Source organism: Podarcis gaigeae (genome assembly GCF_964106915.1).
Source record: "Podarcis gaigeae genome assembly, chromosome: 12".
NCBI lineage: Eukaryota > Metazoa > Chordata > Lepidosauria > Squamata > Lacertidae > Podarcis > Podarcis gaigeae.
In genome coordinates this window covers 38,450,632-38,472,115 of record NC_139688.1, presented here as the reverse complement: position 1 = coordinate 38,472,115, position 21,484 = coordinate 38,450,632, and the positions used below count along the sequence as shown (strand labels likewise).

The 21,484-nt window shown below is 42.5% G+C and overlaps 2 protein-coding genes across 7 annotated transcripts in view; one reads left to right on the top strand and one right to left on the bottom strand.

Moving 5' to 3' along the window:
• The window catches only part of COLQ (collagen like tail subunit of asymmetric acetylcholinesterase), a 42,992-nt gene extending 36,589 nt beyond the window's left edge, over nucleotides 1–6,403 (top strand). The window contains exons 15-18 of one of the 4 annotated variants that reach the window (XR_014556834.1): nucleotides 1,573–1,696; nucleotides 2,097–2,199; nucleotides 4,114–4,806; nucleotides 4,843–6,403. Coding sequence is in view for 3 of the 4 variants with exons in the window: in XM_083705991.1 (XP_083562117.1) it covers nucleotides 1,573–1,696; nucleotides 2,097–2,199; nucleotides 4,114–4,183 (297 nt within the window). In the remaining variant the exon portion in view is untranslated. Of the gene's footprint in view, nucleotides 1–1,572; nucleotides 1,697–2,096; nucleotides 2,200–4,113 lie in introns of those variants that run through there. The other 3 variants (XM_083705993.1, XM_083705991.1, XM_083705992.1) reach the window with 3 other exon arrangements.
• Nucleotides 6,404–14,693: 8,290 nt separating this feature from the next.
• Nucleotides 14,694–21,484, bottom strand: part of PLEKHA8 (pleckstrin homology domain containing A8) — a 28,985-nt gene continuing 22,194 nt past the window's right edge. For 2 of the 3 annotated variants that reach the window (XM_083705945.1, XM_083705944.1), the window contains exon 14: nucleotides 14,694–19,540. In XM_083705945.1, coding sequence (XP_083562071.1) covers nucleotides 19,343–19,540 — 198 coding nt within the window. In that variant the 3' untranslated portion in view covers nucleotides 14,694–19,342. Of the gene's footprint in view, nucleotides 21,384–21,484 lie in introns of all 3 variants that reach the window. The other variant, XR_014556829.1, reaches the window with a different exon arrangement.

The window sequence follows — 21,484 nt, the reverse complement described above, 5'->3', positions numbered from 1 at the left end:
TAAGCATTTCATTCCATTGGAACTAAAAAAAAAAAAATGTTTAAAATATTTATTGGGTGAAGTGAATTTCTGCAGCAGATGAACTCTCAATCCCCCCCCCCCAATATATATCAGAAAAAGCAAATATAACTGAACAGAATATGGCAGGCATAAACAAAACAAGTGGTCTATACCATAGCCCTCCTCCCAACATTTCTCCGATGAAAATAGGGACGTCCCATTCCATAATGATCATTTTACTATTTTTACCTCACACATCTTACTGGGTTGTCCCAGCTGCTCTGGGCAGCTTCCAACATATATAAAAACATAATAAAACATTAAACAATTTTTAAAAAACCTTCCCTATACAGGATTGCCTTCAGACGGCTCAGGAGTTGGATAACTCTACACCCTCCAACATTTCTCCAATGAAAATAAGGACACCCTAAGGGAAAGTGGGGCATTCTGGGATCAAATCAGAAACTCGGACAGCTTCTGTAAATTCAGGATTGTCCCTGGAAAATAGGGACACTTGAGAATCTGCTATACATGTATATCTGTATAATGTGAAAGGGCAGTTTGCAGGGCGATCCTAATCCCCAGTTCTGCAGGCTGGAGGGAGTTAGGATGGGGCAGAGAACACTCTCTGCTGGCAGAGAGTTCCTCCAGCAAAGCAGAGGGCACCTCTGTGGGCATAAATCTATTTCTGCCAGCAGTAGGCCCTGAAACAGGCATCTAGCAATTGGGCATGTGCCAGACCTGGCCTAGAATCCATTGGACTCAAATTCCCTTCATTATTCCAAGAGGCTTCAGGATCAGGAGAATCAGCTACACCATTCAATCACACACACACCCTGACACATACACACACTTCAGATGCAATGATTTATATGCCATTTCACTCCACCACACTATCCTGCCTGCGATTTCTCTGCCCACCTGCAATCCTATATGCACTTACAGGGGAGAAAGTCCCCCTGGGACACAGGGGGATGTGCTTCTGAGTAAGCACGCATGGGATTGCACTCTTCAGTTTCAGAATTGTGTAGATAAATATCCCATGCTTATCTGTAGCACAAAGTGCAAAAACCATTGTCCTGTTATGATACTCCTTAATCAGTGTTAATGGATACAGACTGCAGAACAGTACATTTCTTCACCTCATACTTAAGACTGAAGCAATTAAGGGAGAGACTGATTAATCAGTCAGCAATATTACATCTGTGCTAGTCCTGAGGGTCCATGATTCTATGATCGTGGGCTATGTAAAAAAAAAAGGAATGGATTTTAAAATACACCCCCTTCAACCTAAATTCACTGAACTCCTCAAGGGTAAGTAAAGACCTGCCATAAAATAAAATGGTTTGCATTCTGGTTTGGACGTAAATTGTTAGAGATTCTGGCAGTATTCGTATTATAGCTGTGAGGACTCTGACACAAACATTTTCAGGGGATTGTGCAGTTGGCTGAAGTGGCAGGGCAGACACCTAATCTTCAGCAAGTGAGAACAGGAATCACATGTTCCTTTGGTGCCTCCTTCTCCAAGATGTTTATAGTTCCGCTCAAGTATCTGTTTCGTGTTTATTCCAGCAGCTCACGCCTTTTTATCCTGTGGACTACCCGCTGGAAGATGGCAGCACCTGTGGAGATGGGGTCCTCCAAGATGGTGAAGAATGCGATGATGGCAATAACATAGTGACTGATGATTGTATAAGTACGTTTGATGTTACCAATTCTCATTTTCTTGCTTTAATATACACAAGGATTCTCAGATAAATGGAAAGCCTAATTCATATATTCACAAGGATTCTCAGATGAATGGAAAGCCTAATTCATATACTTCACTGTTTCCACATGTGATCTGGATAAAAAAAGCACCAAAACACTCAGGAAAAGCTACTTTCACCGAGTGGGAAAGAGCTGGTATTTTACTTTTCAACAGATAGTTTTGTAAACATACACAGGCAAGCAAACTGATTAATCCTGGAGTTAATGGGTGATGTGGAAGAAAGTTCACACTGTCCTCCGACATGCAAGGAGCTAGCTAGCAGCTGCAAATAACCCCATTTATGTATTTATTTATTTATCTTTCTCTTTTATTTCTGGTTTATTAGAATGTCGCCATGCTTATTGTGGAGACGGCTACCGACACGAAGGGGTAGAAGAGTGCGATGGGAAAGATTTTGGATACTTAACTTGCAAAACATATCTCCCTGGGTAAGGCAAATTTAAGTTATTTTTGTCACATCATGGGAGAGTATGATTCGTTTAAAAAATCCACAAAAGATTGGACTGGGAAGGAAGATCTCCGGAGGCAAAGGTCTGTTTTCATTCCTTTGCCCCACCAGGAACCAATGGATGGAGGGGAAACTGGTGTTTTTTTAGTGTGTGTGTGTGGGGGGGGATGATTCCTGTGGCCCCAATCACATGTTGTCTGTGGTTGCTTGGAGACAAAGGGAGGGATCCCTCTTCACCTTGAATTACGGTAATAGTTGTAGGGAAGTAACTGGCTGTGCCTCTCTATGGTCACCCCTTCTTCCCAGTGCTCATTTCAGTGATGTTGATCCAATCTCCCTTTGTTTTACCTGGTGGGGAGGAGAATTGGGCAGGTGGAAGATGGGGTAGAAATATTCTGAGGAAGTGGGTACTTTGGTACTAAAATTGTTGGGACACAGTAGCTAACTCTGCAGATATGACCCACTGTGGGACCAAGAAACCACTGGCTAGGGAGACCTAGGTCTCATGCATCAAGGCATCTTGGGGTGTAGGGACAACGCCCCCAGATTTGTTTCACTTGGCATCTCTAGGAAACTGAGGATGAAGAGGAGGCTCTGCCATCATAGTACTCTTCTCTCTCATGCACCCAAAGCTAGTTACTTACAATTACCTTATGCTATTGGGAATATCCCCAAGAGTCATGAGAGACTTGTGGATGCATAAATTTTAACTGAAGCAGATGGAGAGGCCACCTTTGTTTTTGTGCAAGTGTAGGATGTCTCTACTGTTTGCAGATTCTCTCCCCCCCCCCCCCCCCCGATTTAGGCACCCATGAGGTCTGCACTTGAATTAGAAAAGAGCTAATTAAGGCTGTGGTTGCTGTTAGCCATCAGTTGTACACCAGAGCGAGCTAAAAACATATTCGTGTGGTATAGAGCTGTCGTGCTTCTCTTTAGTCCAGCAGGATATTGAGGTCACATCCACACCATACATACACGGCTTCCCCCAAAGAATTCTGGAAACTGTAGTTTACCCCTCACAGAATGACCATTCCCAGCACCTTTAGAAAACTACTGTTCCCAGGATTCTTTGGGGCAAGCCATGCGCTTTAAATGTATGATGTAAATGTGACTTTAGCTGAGGCCTTTCTTTGCTTGTAATCTGACTTGCATGCATTGGTATTAATAGCTTCTTCTTGTCAGCAGTATTTTACCTGCAATAGCTGTAGCTGTGTCATGCTGTCAGGTATCATTACGATCTTACAGGAAACATTCCATTTGCAAATGAAATTATCTGCAGAGTTCTCATGGCTCCTGAAAGAGTAATGTGTTAATTGGCAGGAATAAAGAAAGCACAAGAGTCAGTTCTGCAAACCCTCTTCTGTATTAACTCTCAGGATGTAATTTAACTCCTTACAGCACCTTTTACATCAAAGGGACTCGATAAACAGACATTTTAGGAAAGCAACCATAAAATATATACACGTTAAAGGTTGATATTTGGTCAAGATTTTGAAAATTGAGGCCTTTATTTCAGGGTTATCAAATTTCCAGACATGACAGCAGCTGTGATAATTGTGCTTTGTGAATCTGCAAATAACTTCATATTGCCCTTTGAGCATTCAGTTAATTGGGTGCATAATGAGATATAGGTTAAAACAAAGCTTGATATTGGACTGTATTGATTAAGTGTTCAGTTGGCAATGTTATTGCAAATTGTACTTTATTTTGTGCCACAAATGTCTCTGCGCAGCCTTTTTCAAACATCCCTCTGTCTAATATATTTGCCTCGCTGCAAAACGCTGCATTCAAAATCCATCTGTGGACGCCCTGATAGAAATTAGATATAAAAATCAACTGGTAAAAAAAGTGTCATCTGTAATAATGACTGGTGTGTGTTCATCTTCTGTCTTAGGTCTTATGGAAAATTACGATGCACTTCGTTTTGCAATATTGACTCTACAGAGTGTCGATACTTTACATGAAAAGTGAGCCCTGTAATATGTGAGTATCCCACGTATGACATCCATACATCAGGTGCTATGTTACCATCAACCCAAGACTGAGCAATAGACAAGCAACCCATCTCTATGATAAAAAACAACAACCAATGTCCTGCTGCTCGTGGTGATTGGAGATGTGTTTTTAAATTGGCTCACACTGGAAGAAAATAGGACCACTGAATCCTGTCTTAGTAGAGAAATGTCACGCAACATTCACAGTTAAGACTTACCTTTTCCATGGCTGCTTACAGGAGTTCCTCTTTACAACAGGAAAACCAAATAACCGGAATACTGTATTTTACTTCAATACTGTTACATCATAAAAACACAATTATACCTCAACTTGGCACTCCTAGTCCTACAGATAAGCTCTTCGGGTGTATTTGTTGTTGTTTTTAAATGTTTTTTTCCAGTATAAACACAAAGCATATTCTGGTTGCAGTGTTTATAAGGACTATTTATGGTTTTTTCCCCATTACCATGTGAACTTCGTACATGCTTTAGCTGCATGAATTAATCATGTGTTCAAGTGAGAAGTCCCGGGTTTGTATATATTGACTTGGGGCAATTAGGCTGCAATCCTATGAGCACTTATGTAGGGGTAAGTCCCATTAAACTCGCTGGGACTTACCTCTGAATAGATATGCATAGGATGGCACTGTTAGTTAAGTGGAAGAGAACCAGATCGAGGAACTGATTAGCTTTATTTACATTGCAATTCTATGTATGCCAACTTGGAAGTACTCCCAGGTTAAGTGGATATAGCCTTAGAAACCGAAATTGTATAACCATGTGAGAGATGTAAATAGATTGAAATATATCAAGAGCGACTGAAATGGAAGAATTCAAAAGGGAGTGAACACTTGTATATAATGAATTCTTCAGCGTCAGATTATTACTTTGAGATGCTTGACTCATGTGGGACAAGCTCTCAAAAACAAAGTCCTACTGCCCCTTATACCACGTTCCTGCCAAGTTCTTAGACTTATAACACTATATCCTGTGTCTAATATGCCTGAAATCTGCATTCTGAATTATGCAACAGAATGGAGGTTTGCACCTTGAAAAGCTTAGAATTGCCTTAGAGACTATTGTTGCAAAATTGCTACCATCAGCTTTCATTTTATTTGTTATGCCAGGAAGTGTTACTTGCTTTCTCATGTACCTGATACTCAGTTCTACTGGTTTCTACCTAGAAATTGCTTTCCAGTCTCAGCTTTGTACAACAGTTAGGATTATTGGCCACGTTCATACATCATCATGGTTTAGTGTGACCTGCATGAGCTGAAATGAGCCCAGGCAATTGTTGGGTTCACACATTCCCTCCATTTTTCTGTCTGCATGGTCTGAGGGAGGACTTCAGCAGTGTTTAGGTACTTTCTCTTAATCTCAGGTTTCCATTGCACGTGGACTGGGGATCGTGGTTTGCACTATGCTTAGTTTAAACAAGCCAGTTTTATAACCCATGGTTTGAGATGGGCGATTTTTGAAACTGCCCTGGGTTCATATTCCAGTTCATATTCCAGAACAAGCAGAGTTTAGGAGGAACTGAAATTAATCACTGCTGAAATCCTCCTCTCAGGCTAATCAAAGGTAGAGAGGGGAGGGAAAGCACACATGCCCAAAGCTTGCTCAGGATCCTTCCAGCTTCTATTTGTCGTGCTAAACCATGGTTTAACGTGAACGCAGCCACGTGTGTATATATTCCTATTTGTATAGCCGATAGGAGTCATCCCATAGTGTGTTATTCAGATTACATGTTGTATAGATTTTGTATGTATATATGCATATATATATATATATATATATATTCCAAGTGGATTGGTCAGAGATGGTTATGTTATCTTTGAAAGCATTTGAGATAATTACTGATTTCCTTTCTAACAGATACTAAAGAGCAAATTTCATGTTGGAAGTATACTGAGTTAGATACATGTGGAAGTTACCTTAAATTTAGATAAACCTCTGAGTAAATTCTTCATATAGTGATGTGTGGATTCAGGTTTAAGAGAATTAAGATAGGACATTCTTTTCATATCTGTCAATATTCCTGTTTTCCTTTTCTTTAATGGTCTAAAATGTTTGTTTGAAGTACATGAACCCATGTATAACAACAGCAATCGTTGTTATGTTCTGTTACTTCCATGGGGGTTGAATAAGAAAGATATTATACAATTATAATAAAAATTAAAGTAAAACCAACAGTTATGCAGACGTCTTTACCACATGGATAGGTGCGTGGATTACAGTGTGAATGCAGATTTATGCTAAAGTAATGTGGTAAGAGTTTTAAAAACAACAGACAGTGAGTTAATTGGGATGCATATTTCTTATCTGAATTGCTTACAGTACTGTATTGTGAATTTTAAGGAAACGTAAGTCCATGGAGCTCAGCAGGACATCATTTAATTCCACTCTTAATTTCAGCAGCTTTCAGTGTGCCGAATTTTCCCTGGAACATGCCCAATGACGATAACTTGCATGACTACTTGGGGTGGCATGCGTACTGTATGTGCAGAAGCAAGAAAAAGAGTGTCCATCGGGACCATCCCACCCATGAGGCAAGGCGAAGAAACAGCCTCAGGTGGTAGGATCCACAGGGGCAGCAGATCCCGATTCCTTCCTTGTTCCTGGTACAGATCTACGCCTATCCCTTCTACCCTGCCGGGGAGGGGAGCATCATTTGATCATTTGCATCAGGTGCCAAAATGTCTTGAGCCAGCCCTGGAGTCCCTACTGTGTAAACTTGAACAGAGGAGGGTAGGGGGGGAGGGAAGAGTAGACTAGATTCCTTTCTGGCTCCCTCCCAACTCACCTCTGAGCAATGGCAGCCCCGGGCAGGTCTTGGAGCAGTACATGAAGTGGTCTAAGCCTGCGCACAGAATGGGCATGGCCTGCAGCCTGTGTCCTTAGATGTCCTGTGAGAGAAGTGGAAGGTTGCCCTGCCGCCTTGTTGTATTCCAGCATGGAAGTGGCACGGCCAGTGCTATTTTTATAGAGAAAGAGGTGCCAGAATTCACCGTGAACATCTCCCTTGTTCTCTTAGAATGGCAATGGCACCCACCTCAGAGGTACCAAAACAGCAAGTTCCAACTGAAAAAAAGCCCTGGGCATGGCATCTGAATGGACTCTGTAGGAGCGGCCATTCTTTGTTATTTGGTTTATGGAGTCTAATGCAGCAGCAGTGCTGGATTTAGGATGGTGCAGGTGGTTCCAGCACATAGGCACTGAGCCAAGAGGGCACAAAACAACAACAACAACAACAACAACAACAACAACAACAACAACAACAAGCAGGGCCCTTTTTTCAGCCAGAGCTTGCTGGAACTCTGTTCCAGCACCTCTCAGGTGGGCGCCATTGCCATTATAAGAGAACAAGGGAGGCATCCAGGGTGAGTTCCAGGTATATAGGAACTCTTACAGGTATAATAATACCTAGATTTATACAGGTGTTATTGTGAAAATAAGAAATATTTAGGTAAAGGTAAAGGGACCCCTGACCATTAGGTCCAGTTGTGGCCGACTGGGGTTGTGGCGCTCATCTCACTTTATTGGCCGAGGGAGTTGGCGTACAGCTTCCAGGTCATGTGGCCAGCCTGACTAAGCCGCTTCTGGCGAACCAGAGCAGCACATGGAAATGCCGTTTACCTTCCCGCTGGAGTGGTACCTATTTATCTACTTGTACTGCTAGGTTGGCAGGAGCAGGGACTGAGCAATGGGAGCTCACCCTGTCACGGGGATTTGAACCGCCGACCTTCTGATCGGCGCGTCCACCCGCGTCCCAATAAATATTTAGAGGGGGCGCCCAATTTTGTCCTCACTCAGGACGCCGTATTACCAAAGGCCACCCCTTTGGTATTTGCATCATATGATTAGATTAGCAGTTTTTATTTTAATTTCTTCAAAAAGCAAAGGAACTAGCTATGTTCTTAGTGTCACCCAGTAGTAGAAAACACATGATTTGCACTCAGAGGTTCCCAGTCACTTGGCCTCTCTAGGAATGGTTAAGGAAGGCTAGAGGTTCTGCTAGCCACTGCAGGGCACCAGGTTGGGAACACACAGGCAGCAGTTTCCTCAAAAGCCATTTGCTGCAGAGTAATTACATGTTCCCGGGAAACATTTGATTAAGGGCTCAAGTTACTGAACCTTCGCTATGTGCTGCTTGGCAGAAAGACGGTGTGAAGAAGACAAATGTGAAATGTGAAGTCTTTGTCAGTTCACCAGTAGTGAATAGCGGATGTCTGCTAAATCCATCCACTGCAATTTACTTTGCCCAGACAAAGCAGCTCAGATTAGAAAATGGGGGTTAGTGGTAAATGCAGATTGACCTCCCTCTCCCCTTCTGTCTCATTTCTAAGGTTAATGTATTTGTACAGTACCCCCAGAGATGTGCACAATGAAGTCCTATTCTCCCCCTTCTCATTTCTATATTGGTGTCTGGCAACACTCCAAGTTCTAACAGGCTGGAGGAAAAAAGTCTTGTGGCATGTTTTGATTGCATTTGTGATCACTGAGCCAGTTAAGAGAGAAGACCTATGGCCAATTTGTTCAGCAAAGGAGATGTTGTGTCTGATAGGGTCAGCCAATCGAAATTGTATTAAGGGAATGCACTCCTACTGGAAATTACATTACAGATTTATTTTATTTAATTTCGGGAAAGAAATCAGAAAAAAAATAACTTGGTTATTTATGCTTCTTTTCCCTATTAGTTTTTTTTCCCCCTTTTCCAGCAACTTGTGTATATGTGTTCCTCTATGAAAGGATGAATCCTCAGTGAGTCTCTCTCAGGTTTTCCTTGGAGGTTTTCAAGCCGAGGTTGGATGGCCATGCGTCATGCATGCTTTAGCTGAGATTCCTGCATTGCAGGGGGTTGGTCTAGATGATCCTTGGGATCCCTTCCAACTCTATGATTCTATGTTTCTAGGGGTAGGTAGCTGGGGAGGACAGGGATCCAAATAAATGCCATATATCTGAATGTGTTTCAGTCTTGCTAACTCTAGTGCTGCGATTTCTCCTTTCATTAGGAACCAGGAGAGGAAAGGAGACTTTATTCTGCTACAAGGAATAACCTTGTGGTCCAGCTCAAGCTTAACGATATAAAATTAAAGGTGACAAGAATGAAACTTGCCTGGAAATCACACCCTTTGATCCAGCTGCCCTTATTTTCCCACTGTACAGGGGTAGATGATGGTTGGTTACTGTCTAGTGAAGAAGAAACACACTATCAGCTTGTAGACACTCTCTCCTGGGGGACTTTCTAGAATTGGTCTGAGTTAAGACCTACATGGATTCAAGCATAGGAACACAGGGAAGTGCTATATGTCAAGTCAGATTTGGTGGTTGTTTCTGTTGGGAAATTCCATTCCACCTTTAGTTGCAGACATGGAACTGTTACATGTCACATGTCTGTTTACATACCAGCACAGTCTGCTGGGAACTTCCGTTGTGTGTATAGCTTTTGCTTTAGACTGTCTCTCTTGCCGAGAAGACAAAGAGAGAGACGACATGTTTCTTTGTCCCGATTTATGATTAATAAATCCGTAGTTGTAGTATGCTTCCACAAGCCTCACGCCTATGCTGTGTGCACAGTTTGCTCTGCTGATATAGTGTGCCCTGGCTTTGAAGCCTGAGTCACTGATTTACGTCAGATCAGAGGCCAATGGGTCTTTGCAGTGGAACGGCTGGAAGGAAACGACCTAGCTGGGGCTAGCCAGCTGGTCTTTCGACCCTCTGCATGCCGACAGTTTCCACAGTGATGGGAGGAGGGGCTCCCAAGGGTGGGCATCTGCCCATGGAAATCAGTAAGGTTCTATGATCCTTTATAACATGCCTTCCCTAGGGCTATAGGCCGTAATAGAACATTGCTCAGTCACTTGTTCTGGAGCATCCATACAAAGGATGATCCTTGAGGAGATAGGGTTGGTGTCGAAGCAACCAAAACCTTTGAAGAACTGACCACGCTATTCCTTTTCCATTCTCAAGAAACACAGCCCACCAAGAGATATCCCCAAAAATACTCAAGTGTTGTTGCTACTCTTTAATTACTCATAATATTTGTAGTGAAGCCATGGGATGTGGCAGTTGGTCCACATCATGCAGCCCAGATCCCTTAAGTTGTGAGATAGCTCAGATTTCTCTGTCCCGTATTCTGCATTAAGATAGCTTGGGAGAAGCATTGTGGCGTAACCTAATGAGGATTTTCCATACTGTCAGCACTTCAGAATGGAATGATTTCTCCTCTGAAGGGACACCCGTTCAGCGTTGCCTTAGCTGCATGCTAAATCCAGGCTTGGACACATACTTAACAATCCTGACTTAGGCAGATGATCAGAAGTTTCCGCACTTTATTTAGAGAGGTGAGCTGTGGCAGCGTCCCAGAGCTTGTCTCCTTCCATAATTTAGGCAACCCAGAGACTTGTAGTAAAAAAAAGGGGGAATCCACCTCACAGCCTGGCCTACACAGATAAATCCACAACAGTGTCAAAATACGTAGCATTTACGGCACTCTAAATGCTTATTTCAGTCAAATAAACAGGTAACTATCCTTATTGCCGTTCTGTTGAGCTTTGTGGTTTGATGGAATTTGCCTAATAGACGATGGGCTGGAAAGTTGTTGTTGGGTGTTGATTTCAGTGTGATATACCTGAGCTCTTCTGATATTGAGTTACAGGGAAAGAATGGGAAATTGTGCCTTAGAGAAGACCCAGCAAGACCTAACCATGATAAATTGCTTCTCGGTTGCATGATGGAGACTAGATGCCAGCTGTTAAGTGAAAACCAAGTGGAAAACCATGACCTACTGGAAAATATTTGAGGCATGTCTAGTCTCTGAAGATGAGATACGAGCGGACAATATCAACCCTGAAAACAGATGCTAAATTAATTGGGGTAGGGTTGGCAGAAAGCCACAATCGGAGTGCTGGCGAAGACAAGAGGCAAAAGGGAAGGGGGGAAATAGCCACACATTTTTCAAATCTATTTGCATCTGCACATACCAAAGGGTGGCAAACAAGTTCTACAATATGCTACTTTGAATTCTGTACCAAAAGCGTTAATAAGAAAATGTTCCATTGCTTAGTCTGCTTCACCTAGCACCAGGCAGAGGAATGGAGCTATTTGGGATCAGTGTAGTCCCTGACCATTGGTCTGTCCTGCTCAACATTGCCCATCCTGTACATTTCTAGGATCCCAAGCTTTTCCACAAAAAGTGCCAGGCATATTGCCCACATATTGCCAAGGGGGAGACCTCTCCATCTTTGAACACATGTTGTATTGCCAAAAGCACAACCCAGTCAACTATTAAGGGTAGGGAACAAAAAACAGCCAAATGAGGACTGAGCAAGCACATAATGCTGACTTTTGAGGGAGAACGAAATCAGAAAATTGGAGAGGATAGCTTGAGAATAATGAACAGGACTGTGGCCGAAACCCTGAGAAGGAGCGCTCCACACCGCAACATTTTGTTGCCAATGCCATTGGTTAGTTCCATAGCTGACTGGGTGGCACTGGGGTCTCTCATCTAGAAATAACTCCATCCTTGATGCTCCAAGTGGTTAACAACATTGATTTAGTTCCTCAACACCCTCGGGGCAATTTCCTAGATTATTTGGGAGAAACCGCTTGCAAGACTAGTTTTGCGGAGTGCAGTTCTGCCTTGAACTAGATTTCTTCATTATTACTGCCAAAATTCTCTGTATTTTTCAAGCCACCATTCCCATCTAGCAGAAGAGATAGACATGCAATTCTGCATATCATCCTGAAATGAGCGTGCATCCAGATACACATCGAACCAGATGAGTCTCTTGCTGCAAGACTAGTTGTCTTACTGTTTAAAACTTGGTTCCTCTGGGAGGAATAGCTACTAGCCAGGAGGGCTATGTTCTACCTCCATTGTCAGAAGCAGTGGGAATCACAAGTGGGGAAGAATGATGCTAATAACACAGGATGCTAATAAGACAGGTTGATGTTTATTGTATCAATACAGTTGTACCTTGGTTTTCGAACAGCTTAGTTCTCAAACGTTTTGGCTCTGAAGGCCGCAAACCCGGAAGTAAGCGTTCCGATTTGCGAACTATTTTTGGAAGCCAAATGTCTGACGGGGCTTCCGGTTGGCCGCAGGAGCTTCCTGCAGCCATTCAGAAGCCGCGCTTTAGTTTCTGAACATTTTGGAAGTCGAACCGATTTCCAGAACGGATTCCGTTTGACTTCCAAGGTACCACTGTACTTTGTGGGGAGCTGCCTAGAGTGCCTGAGGCAACCCAGTCAGATGGGTGGCATATTATTACAGTGGTACCTCGGGTTACATACGCTTGAGGTTACATACGCTTCAGGTTACAGACTCCGCTAACCCAGAAATATTACCTTGGGCTAAGAACATTGCTTCAGGATGAGAACAGAAATCGTGCTCCGGCAGCGCTGTGGCAGCAGGAGGCCCCATTAGCTAAACTGGTGCCTCAGGTTAAGAACAGTTTCAGGTTAAGAACGGACCTCCGGAATGAATTAAGTACTTAACCCGAGGTAACACTGTATTATTACTATTATTACTATTATTATTATTATTATTATTATTATTATTATTATTGGAATGGTGAAACTGTGAACACATCTGCAAATTTATCACCCTAACGCTTCACTTATGGCTAAAGACAGAATTTAAGATGCCATCCATACACATTAATAGATCTTTGCCCCCTTTCCCCGTTATTCATCAGTGTCTGCTGCTCCTACAGTTGGTGAAGACTGCCCCATAGTGAAAATGTCAGGGAACAGCACTATAACTATTTCCTGAAAAGGCAGGGACTAGTTGGGGGCTTCATTCCTAGCTGAAGTATCACTAATGATGGACAAATCTGTCAGTTTTGGTTCTTTCCATTTCTCATTTTCCCCAATCTTAAGTTTAGTTCTCCACATTTCTGCAACAATTTGCTTTAAAAAAACAAACAAAAAACCCCCCTCACAATTTGATATTTAGGTGGCTATTGATGACATTATTTTGGTTTAAGAAGGCCTTCCCTAAAGTGTGACCTAATAATTTTATGGAATAATTATAGAAATGGTTTAGGTTTACTGAGTTTACAGTATTATACTGTACACCTTTTTGGTAGCTTTTGGTTATGAAGCTATTTACAAAACCTGCAAATAAATAAGGAAGATAGGAAGTCACACAGAAACTATAGACTACGCTTTGGTTTTGTCTATGCAGAAATGTTTTGTGTAAGAAACCCTGCCATGCTTAAAGGTTAATCTCTTATTTCTGTCCAGCATCTCGCTCCAATAATCACTATATATATGTGAAGCTTCTTGAAGCCGGCAGTCTAAATAAATCTGCTGGTGTGTTCGGGACCCATTTCGTTGCCCTTCTCTTATTGTTCCGCTTCTCTTATCAGTGCTTTCCAAGCAGCAAAGTCCATCTTTCCCCATTATACTGTCCCCAGCGTAAGCCAGGGAAACTAATCCTGAGCAGCCCCAGGACCTGTTAACTGAAGGCTTCAAAAGACAGTTTAATTTCACGGGGAATCTCCCTCTTTGCTAGCAGGGCATTCTTCAAAGAAAACTGGAAGGTTTGTCACGGGTGCCTTCCCTTGCCCCCATTGCTTGTCGCAGAGCTTGGGGGCAAATTTCTCAGGCAACAAAAGGGCAAAATAAAACCATTTAAAGCGACAGCTCTGAATACCTCTGTTGCACATCTAAGGTGCCTGATGAACCTTGGTTAGCCCAAACCTCTAATTCTAACAGTATTGGCGTAAAGCATAGTAGGTGCTTCATTCTGTTACTAAAGCATTTCTAAGCATAAAGTCCCTGATGCAGCTTCCTGTGTGTTTCAAATTTTACATAGCATAAAGTTCATCACAAAGCACTGGTCCAGTGTGGGTTTCCCTCTTTGGAAACCTGCCTGGACTTTAGATATCACCTTACTTGTGTCTGCCCATTCTTCTAGTCTCCCAAGGAGGAGCCTGGCATATAGTTTGGAGGCTACATCTAACAAACTAATGGGTCTATAATTGGCAGGGTTTTTCTTATCACCCTTTTTATATATTGGGGCAATTATACTCAGCTTCCACCCTTCAGGTATGCGACCTGAGCTGTTAATGTATGAAAACAATTTTGCAAAAATGGGTGACCAGAAATCAGGTCTTATCTTATAGATCTCCATTGGGATCATGTCTTCTCCTGGAGCTTTATTAGCTAGTTGGCTTGTGATTAGCCTCTTAATCTGATTGGGCATGACGTCTGGCCATTCTGGCAGTTCTAATAACTGAGTATAGTAAACTTGTGGGGGTGAGTATTTATATTTATATACCGCCCATCTGACTGGGTTACCCCAGCCACTCTGGGTGGCTTCCAACAAATTAAAAAACGGCATCAAACATTAAAAACTTCCCCCTGAACAAAAGTCAGTTAAGTTGTTTATTTCCTTGACATCTGAGAGGAGGGAATTCCACAGCACGGGCGCTACTACAGAGGAGAAATAACCATCGCAATTTAGACACAATAAAATCAAAGGAAGTTTTATTGTCATCATCAAAGCATTGCAGAGTGCATTCCACACGTCGGTGTGGTCAATGGGGAAAAGCCCATGTGTTTTTTTTTATTAAAAAAAATCTCTGGATTGTACCTAGTGCCTAGTAATTGCATAAGTGTTGACCATTTCCCAAGCCATGCAACATGTTCAAATGAAGGGAGTGGAAATAATAAATAGAATCGTATAGTTTCCCTACCATGACTACTAGGATAAGTTATTCTCTGATATATATATATATTAAAGGAATATTTCTTTTAAGAACAAGACCCTTGCTGTGATCCATTGGTATAGCCAGTCTCAAAACATTTGCCATTTCAGTGTAACGAATCATGAGAATGTGATGATATATGCCACTACGCCCTTCAGGCTGCCTTTTGGTAACTACCTGTGTTTCAAAAGGAAACATTACAAAATATCCAAATCAACACAGCACATACCGGGGACTCCTGTGGGGTGGGGGTAACTCTAGTAAAACCTTTTGTCCTTCATTCAAACACAACAGGCATGTACTCTACTTTACAAAGATATACAGAGTGCAAGTCAAACATGCCGACAGAATTCACACGCAGTAGTTTTGGAAGCTTTTTATGTCTTGTGCAAAAGTCCACCGTTCATACAGTTTAGAATAGAAATGTCCTTTGCAAGAGGTCTCAACTGGTCTACAACATTATTTACATGAACAATCAGAGTCTTTAAAGACGACTGGGTTTTTGCCCTTGCTGCTCAAATCCCTGAGAATATGTATCTACCAGCTTTTTTTTTTAAAGGGAGTCAGATGACAGAAATGAACCAGGACATATCATGCTGCAGCAGCTAATTGCAATTCACTGTTGCTCATGTGACAGAAGTCAGTGACACATGTTAACCACTTAGCTGTCACTTGAAGCGTGCTTGTAGTTCAGCTGAAAGGGACACCTCATTATTCTTTTAAACCTCAAAACATTTCAGCTATCTTCTAAAATGCTCACACTTAGAAGAGTTAAGAGAACCAGCCATTTTGTCCGCTAGGCAGACGGCTGTGTTTATTTGCAGTGTCTATATACAAAATGGCTTCCATACCGCCAATTGCTGGGCAACGTCATTTGACAAACAAAATAGGCATTCTAGAGGCCCAACACTATAAAAAAGAATGCTACTTTTCAGAATATCTCTCTTTGTATGTTTGTTGGAAGGGAGGAACTGACCGTTTGAGGAAGACCACTTGCTCAAAGGGGGAGCTGAAGATAAGGTGATGTTCTGAGGAAACAATGACAAAATGGAAACAAGCAAAATAAAATGCTGTTGGCACAAGTGCCTATTATAAAATGATGGGCAGCTGTTGGCGTAAGCAGATGCAGACTGGGTGCCACTTAATGCCAAAAACAAACAAACAAACAAACAAACAAACAAACAAACAAACAAGTTAATCTTGACTCACAGGGGAAGGGTTTTGTGCCTAGCTTTCAACTTGAAATTTACCACTTGTCAAGCTACTGGAAGTGGTGAGAATGGTGGGTATAAGAGAGGCAATGAGAGCAGAGTACATGGGGAACACATCACATGATCATCTCTGCACAGGTCCTCTTAATCTACCTAATTCAGTTTGGTCACATGAACCGGACTCTATAAACAAATAGTGAAAGATCCTCCATCTTGGATTTTCACTTGGGAATGATTAAGAGATTAACTGGAAACATGCCCTCTGCTGCAGCTCAAATGTTATGACCTATCTAAAACAACAGCCAATGCACAAAGTGAATTTAGAGGATTAGGGAATCTTTCCTTGAAATTATTGCATTGTTGCAGAGGGGATTTAGGTACGATGATGGCACAAGTGAGAAATTCCCTCACCCAGAATGTCAACAACATTTATAAAGTGCCTCAAAGATCTAGGTGCTGTGCATTCAAACAGAGAAATGAAAAGTTAGGTTCCTCTGCCCCAAATATGGCCTCATTGAAATTTCTTAAGTTGTAATGAGAATAAACCATTTTATCAACAAATATTCAAGACAACAGACATCTAAATAAATAATGGGAAATGATACATTGTGAGCACCAGAAATTCAAAATAAAAATAGGGCTATTGGCTGAACGTTTTTCTATTGCAGCCTTTCTTAACTTCTTAACATCTGGATCCCCAGATGTTATTAAACTACAGCTCCCATCATTCCTGACCTGCTGGCCATGTTGGCTAGGAATGATGTAGAAAGTCTGCTCTGTTGAATCACACATTTATGACCCTGCTCGCCACCTTGGGTATTTATCAGAAAGTCAGGGTATAAATGCAGTAAGTGAATAAACAGATGATTATATGCTCCACTTGGATGAAAAGTTGCAGATGAAATATGACTGTGTTTGGAGTAATCCTGTTGACTTCTGTGCCAGTGACTAAAAGCAGGGATGTATTAATGGTAGGTTTTCTGCCCAACAGTACAATTTCCCTTAATTTTCCAGATTCCAGATTATTTGCAATTTTATAGCCCAAGCAGATCTTGTGGTTTCTAAATTCAAGTACCCAATTTTGTGCTTCAATTCATTTAAAGCTTTCTTTTAAACTGCTGACTCAGTGATCACCTATTTCAATCCTAAAGGCAACAGAGGTCCATAGGTATGTTTCAATTAAAATGTGGATTTATTTTTTTTAAAAAAAGACTTGTTCTACGGGAATAGCATTGTGGAAGATGTTTGAGGGTACTGGAACTGGTTCCTTCATGATTTTGCAGCCTAATTTCTCCTTAGTCTATCCATACTAGTTTTTACCTAAAGACATTGAGGGTGTATTCAGATGACTGGAAGCTCTAAGACTGGTACTCTAAGGTACTATGAGGTACCAATTGAACAAGTGCTACCTGTAACTTTGTGAGATTGTCACTGCAGCCTCCAAATATGTATTTTAGGCTCAGCATTATCACTTCTTCTGAATATCTTTGAAATCGGGGGACATGACATGACTGGTCACACAAATCTCTTTCCCGTACGGTTACAGAACACACAATAAGCTTTCAGGCCAGTTATCTGTTGGCTCCTGACAGCCAGAGTAATCATCTCCTTCAGAACAATTCACCCCAAGGCCTCCATGATCCTCCACTTGAGACCAATGACCCCAAAGGATTTCAAGAAAACAGAGGTTCCATTTTGCATGTGGGGAGAATGGAACACACAGGGAGGAAGAAGAATGAGACAGAAGAACTAGGGGAATGTGAAGAACCAACAGAAGGGACAAACAGAGAAACTGTAGGGGCAGTTTTCTGGGAGGGGAACTGAGCCAAAGACCGGTTTTGGCAATATATTGATATGTAGCCCTTAACTCTGGGGGACACGACACACTACTTGTTCCTGCCCAGGTATCATGTAACATTTTGAATTCCCTTGTCTGTAAGAACTCAGAAGTAATCCCAGTAACACTACTAGTGCCTATATAAATACACATTTCATATACCAGCTTTCATATACCAGAGGTGAATTTTATATATAATCGTAAGGAAAGCTGTTCACCCTGAACTCTGATTAGACAAACCTAGTAATTTTAAAAAAAAAATTAGCAGTGGAAACGCTCATGCATTCTAAAATTACCTACATCTGCACCTAAAACAAAAAAAGGCTTCCAATTACTCTGAAGAAGACAGTTGTTTATGGATTGATTCACCATTCCACAGATTCTGCTCCAAATCCAGCCTTTTTGCAATCCAAAGTTGAGAATGATTCAAATAGAGACACGGAATGCTTATGATTTGGTTTCAAATAGGCCTCTAAAGCACAGGCTGCAAAAGCTGCAATCCTAACTCGCAAAGAGTTCTACCGATTCCAAAAGCAAGTGAACCCGGAAGTTAGAAAGCATCTGCAACCGGGGGGGGGGGGGGCTGGAGCAAAGTGGTGCATTCTTCCATTCCCTCCACCTTCTGTTGGAGCAGAGACAGGCAGTGTGCAAGATACATGATCGTCGTTGTGGCATGAGGAATTTCCCAGTGCTTCTGGCTTAGCACTAGAACATCAGCTTGGAAGCAATGGAAGCACGTTGACAGACTTAAGAGGTCAGCAGTCATCTGTCACCATGGTAAGTGAGCATGGGGCAGATCCTTTGTTTCAACTGATGTGGAGGGATGCAGCCAATTGCTTCAACATGATGAAAGCGGGTGGTTACTTGTGACCTGGTAACACCCTGGGTTCTGGGTATGATTTAACCTGCAAGGAAGACTTGCACTAAAATGGGAAGTGTGGCTTTGCAAATCCTGGCTACGTTTTACAGCCACTAGACTGAAAGCTACTATTGCTTTTGTTGATTCGACCTGCGGTCGTTTCGCCTGTAAGGAAAAGCTCTGAACTATTCAGCCCAACGGTACCAAACGCCGCGGCTACGGCTCTTGGAACCACCTCCATGTATGGCCTGCCACACAGCAAACACGGCAAGATCCAGCTGTCATCAGGACAGTCACAATCTCACCTGAATGTATAGCACCTTTGCATTTAAACATGAGCAAGCATTCAAATAGTAATAGTAATAAAAGCGTATAAAAAAGGAAGCTTCGAGTCCCTTCCCAAGCCTGGAAAAACACAAAGAAACAGAATAGCTTTCTGGGGATAAAAAGCTATGTTAGCGGACACAATCCCTGAATTTGCGAGGCACCGCGTGGGGCTGGCAATCACACCACTTCGTCCGACTCCAGCCCGTGTTCGTCATACAGTGCGTCCAAGATGCAGAGCTGGTTCTCCATGGCCGGTAGGTAGATGTCGAGGTCCCTTTGCATTCCGTTGTAAAAAGCTTCTTCCTGGTTCTCACACTCTCCGAGAGAGAGCGCAGCCACAAAGTCTGCGTACGTCGGAGATGCCCTTAGCGCGAGCTGCAAGGAACAGAAGCGAAGGAGATCCACATGGTGTCTTGTGATTTTAACTATTGTGCACAAAGACTGGGAAGGGTGTGGCGGGAGATAAGCAAACTCTTAGGTGGGCGTGACTCTTTGAAAGGCAGCAAAGAGTCCTGCAAAATAATGAAGACCTATCAAATGTTAGGGTTAAGTATTTAATTCGTTCCGGAGGTCCGTACTTAACCTGAAACTGTTAACCTGAAGCATCACTTTAGCTAATGAGGCCTCCTGCTGTCGCCGCGCCGCCAGAGCACAATTTCTGTTCTCATCCTGAAGCAAAGTTCTTAACCTGAAGCACTATTTCTAGGTTAGCAGAGTGTGTAAACTGAAGCGTATGTAACCTGAAGCGTATGTAACCCGAGGTACCACTGTATGGTGGAGCAAGAGACTATGGATCCCTCCAGACAGGTGTTTTATTGCGGTTGCATTCTGCAACAAAATAAGTACCTCGGAAGTCGAATGCCTTGCAAGTCGAACGTTTTGGCTCCCCAACGCCGCAAACTGGTTTGCAAACATTCTTTGGAACCCAAACGTCTGATGGGGTTTCTATGGCTTCTGATTGGCTGCAGGAGCTTCCTGCAGCCAATCAGAAGCCGTGACTTGGTTCCCGAACGTTCTGGAAGTCCAACGGACTTCCGGAATGGATTCTGTTCGCCTTCCGAGGTACGACTGTAGAGCATTGGTGGTGGATTTATTCCGCTTTATTAGTTGGTTCTGTGACGCTTCCCCAGTGCTACCATGCTACTGCTGTCAGGCGGGGTTCTAGTTCAACAAAAGCAGAACAAAAATAAAGCTGAATATTTGTGGTATATTATTACTATTAGTATTATTAGTATTTGTACCTCGCCCATCTGAGTGGGTTGCCCTAGCTACTCTGGGCAGCTTCCAGCGGAATATAAAAACATAATAAAATATCAAACATTAAAAACTTCCTTATACAGGGCAGCCTTCAGATGTCTTCTAAAAGTTGCACAATTACTTATCTTCTTGACATCTGATGGGAGGGCGTTCCACAGGGCGGGTGCCACTACCGAGAAGGCCCTCTGCCTGGTTCCCTGTAACTTCACTTCTCACAGTGAGGGAACTATCAGAAGGCCCTCGGAGCTGGACCTCAGTGTCCAGGCTAAATTACAGGGGTGGAGACTCTCCTTCAGGTATACAAGGCCAAGGCCATTTAGGCCTTTAAAAGTCAACACCAACACTTTGAAAAGTTGCAGGATACACCAATATGCAGCTTCACTACAAACAGTACCAAAAGTGGGCTTGCATATGACAGCTCCTATGGGTGCAAGTCTTCATAAATGCACAGTAAAAAGCATGTCTGGAGGGAGCCCTAGCCTACCCCACAGGGCTGTTGTGAGGATAAATGGGAAGGGGGAGAACCATGCCTTGAGCTTTTTGGAGGAAAGGTGGGATATAAATGTAGCAATATATAAATGTTCTGTGCTACTACTTCCAAATCCCTATGCACCTCTGATTCTGCTCAAGAGTCAACCCACAAGTAAGTATGTTGCATTCTTATACTGAAAAAGACTAACAGCAGCACACGCCAAAATCCCAATTTTTCTCCAAATCCCAAAACAACACAACCACAACTGGCTTGCGCAGAGCCCCAGCATCGTTTCTCACATTAAACAGCAGAGGGGGCTGCCAACTTAGACCCATTTACTCAGGAGGAAGCCACAATGAATTAAATAGGGCTTATTCCTGTGTAGGCATGGATAAAGAAGAGAGGGAAGGAAGAAAAGAATTCTGTCCTCCATTCCCTGAAAAATACCATATCTTTGCTCTATAAGACGTACCAGACCATAACACGCACCTAGTTTTTGGAGGAGGAAAACAAGAAAAAAAAATATTCTGAATCTCAGAAACCAGAACAGCAAGAGGGATCGCTGCGCAGCGAAAGCAGCGATCCCTCTT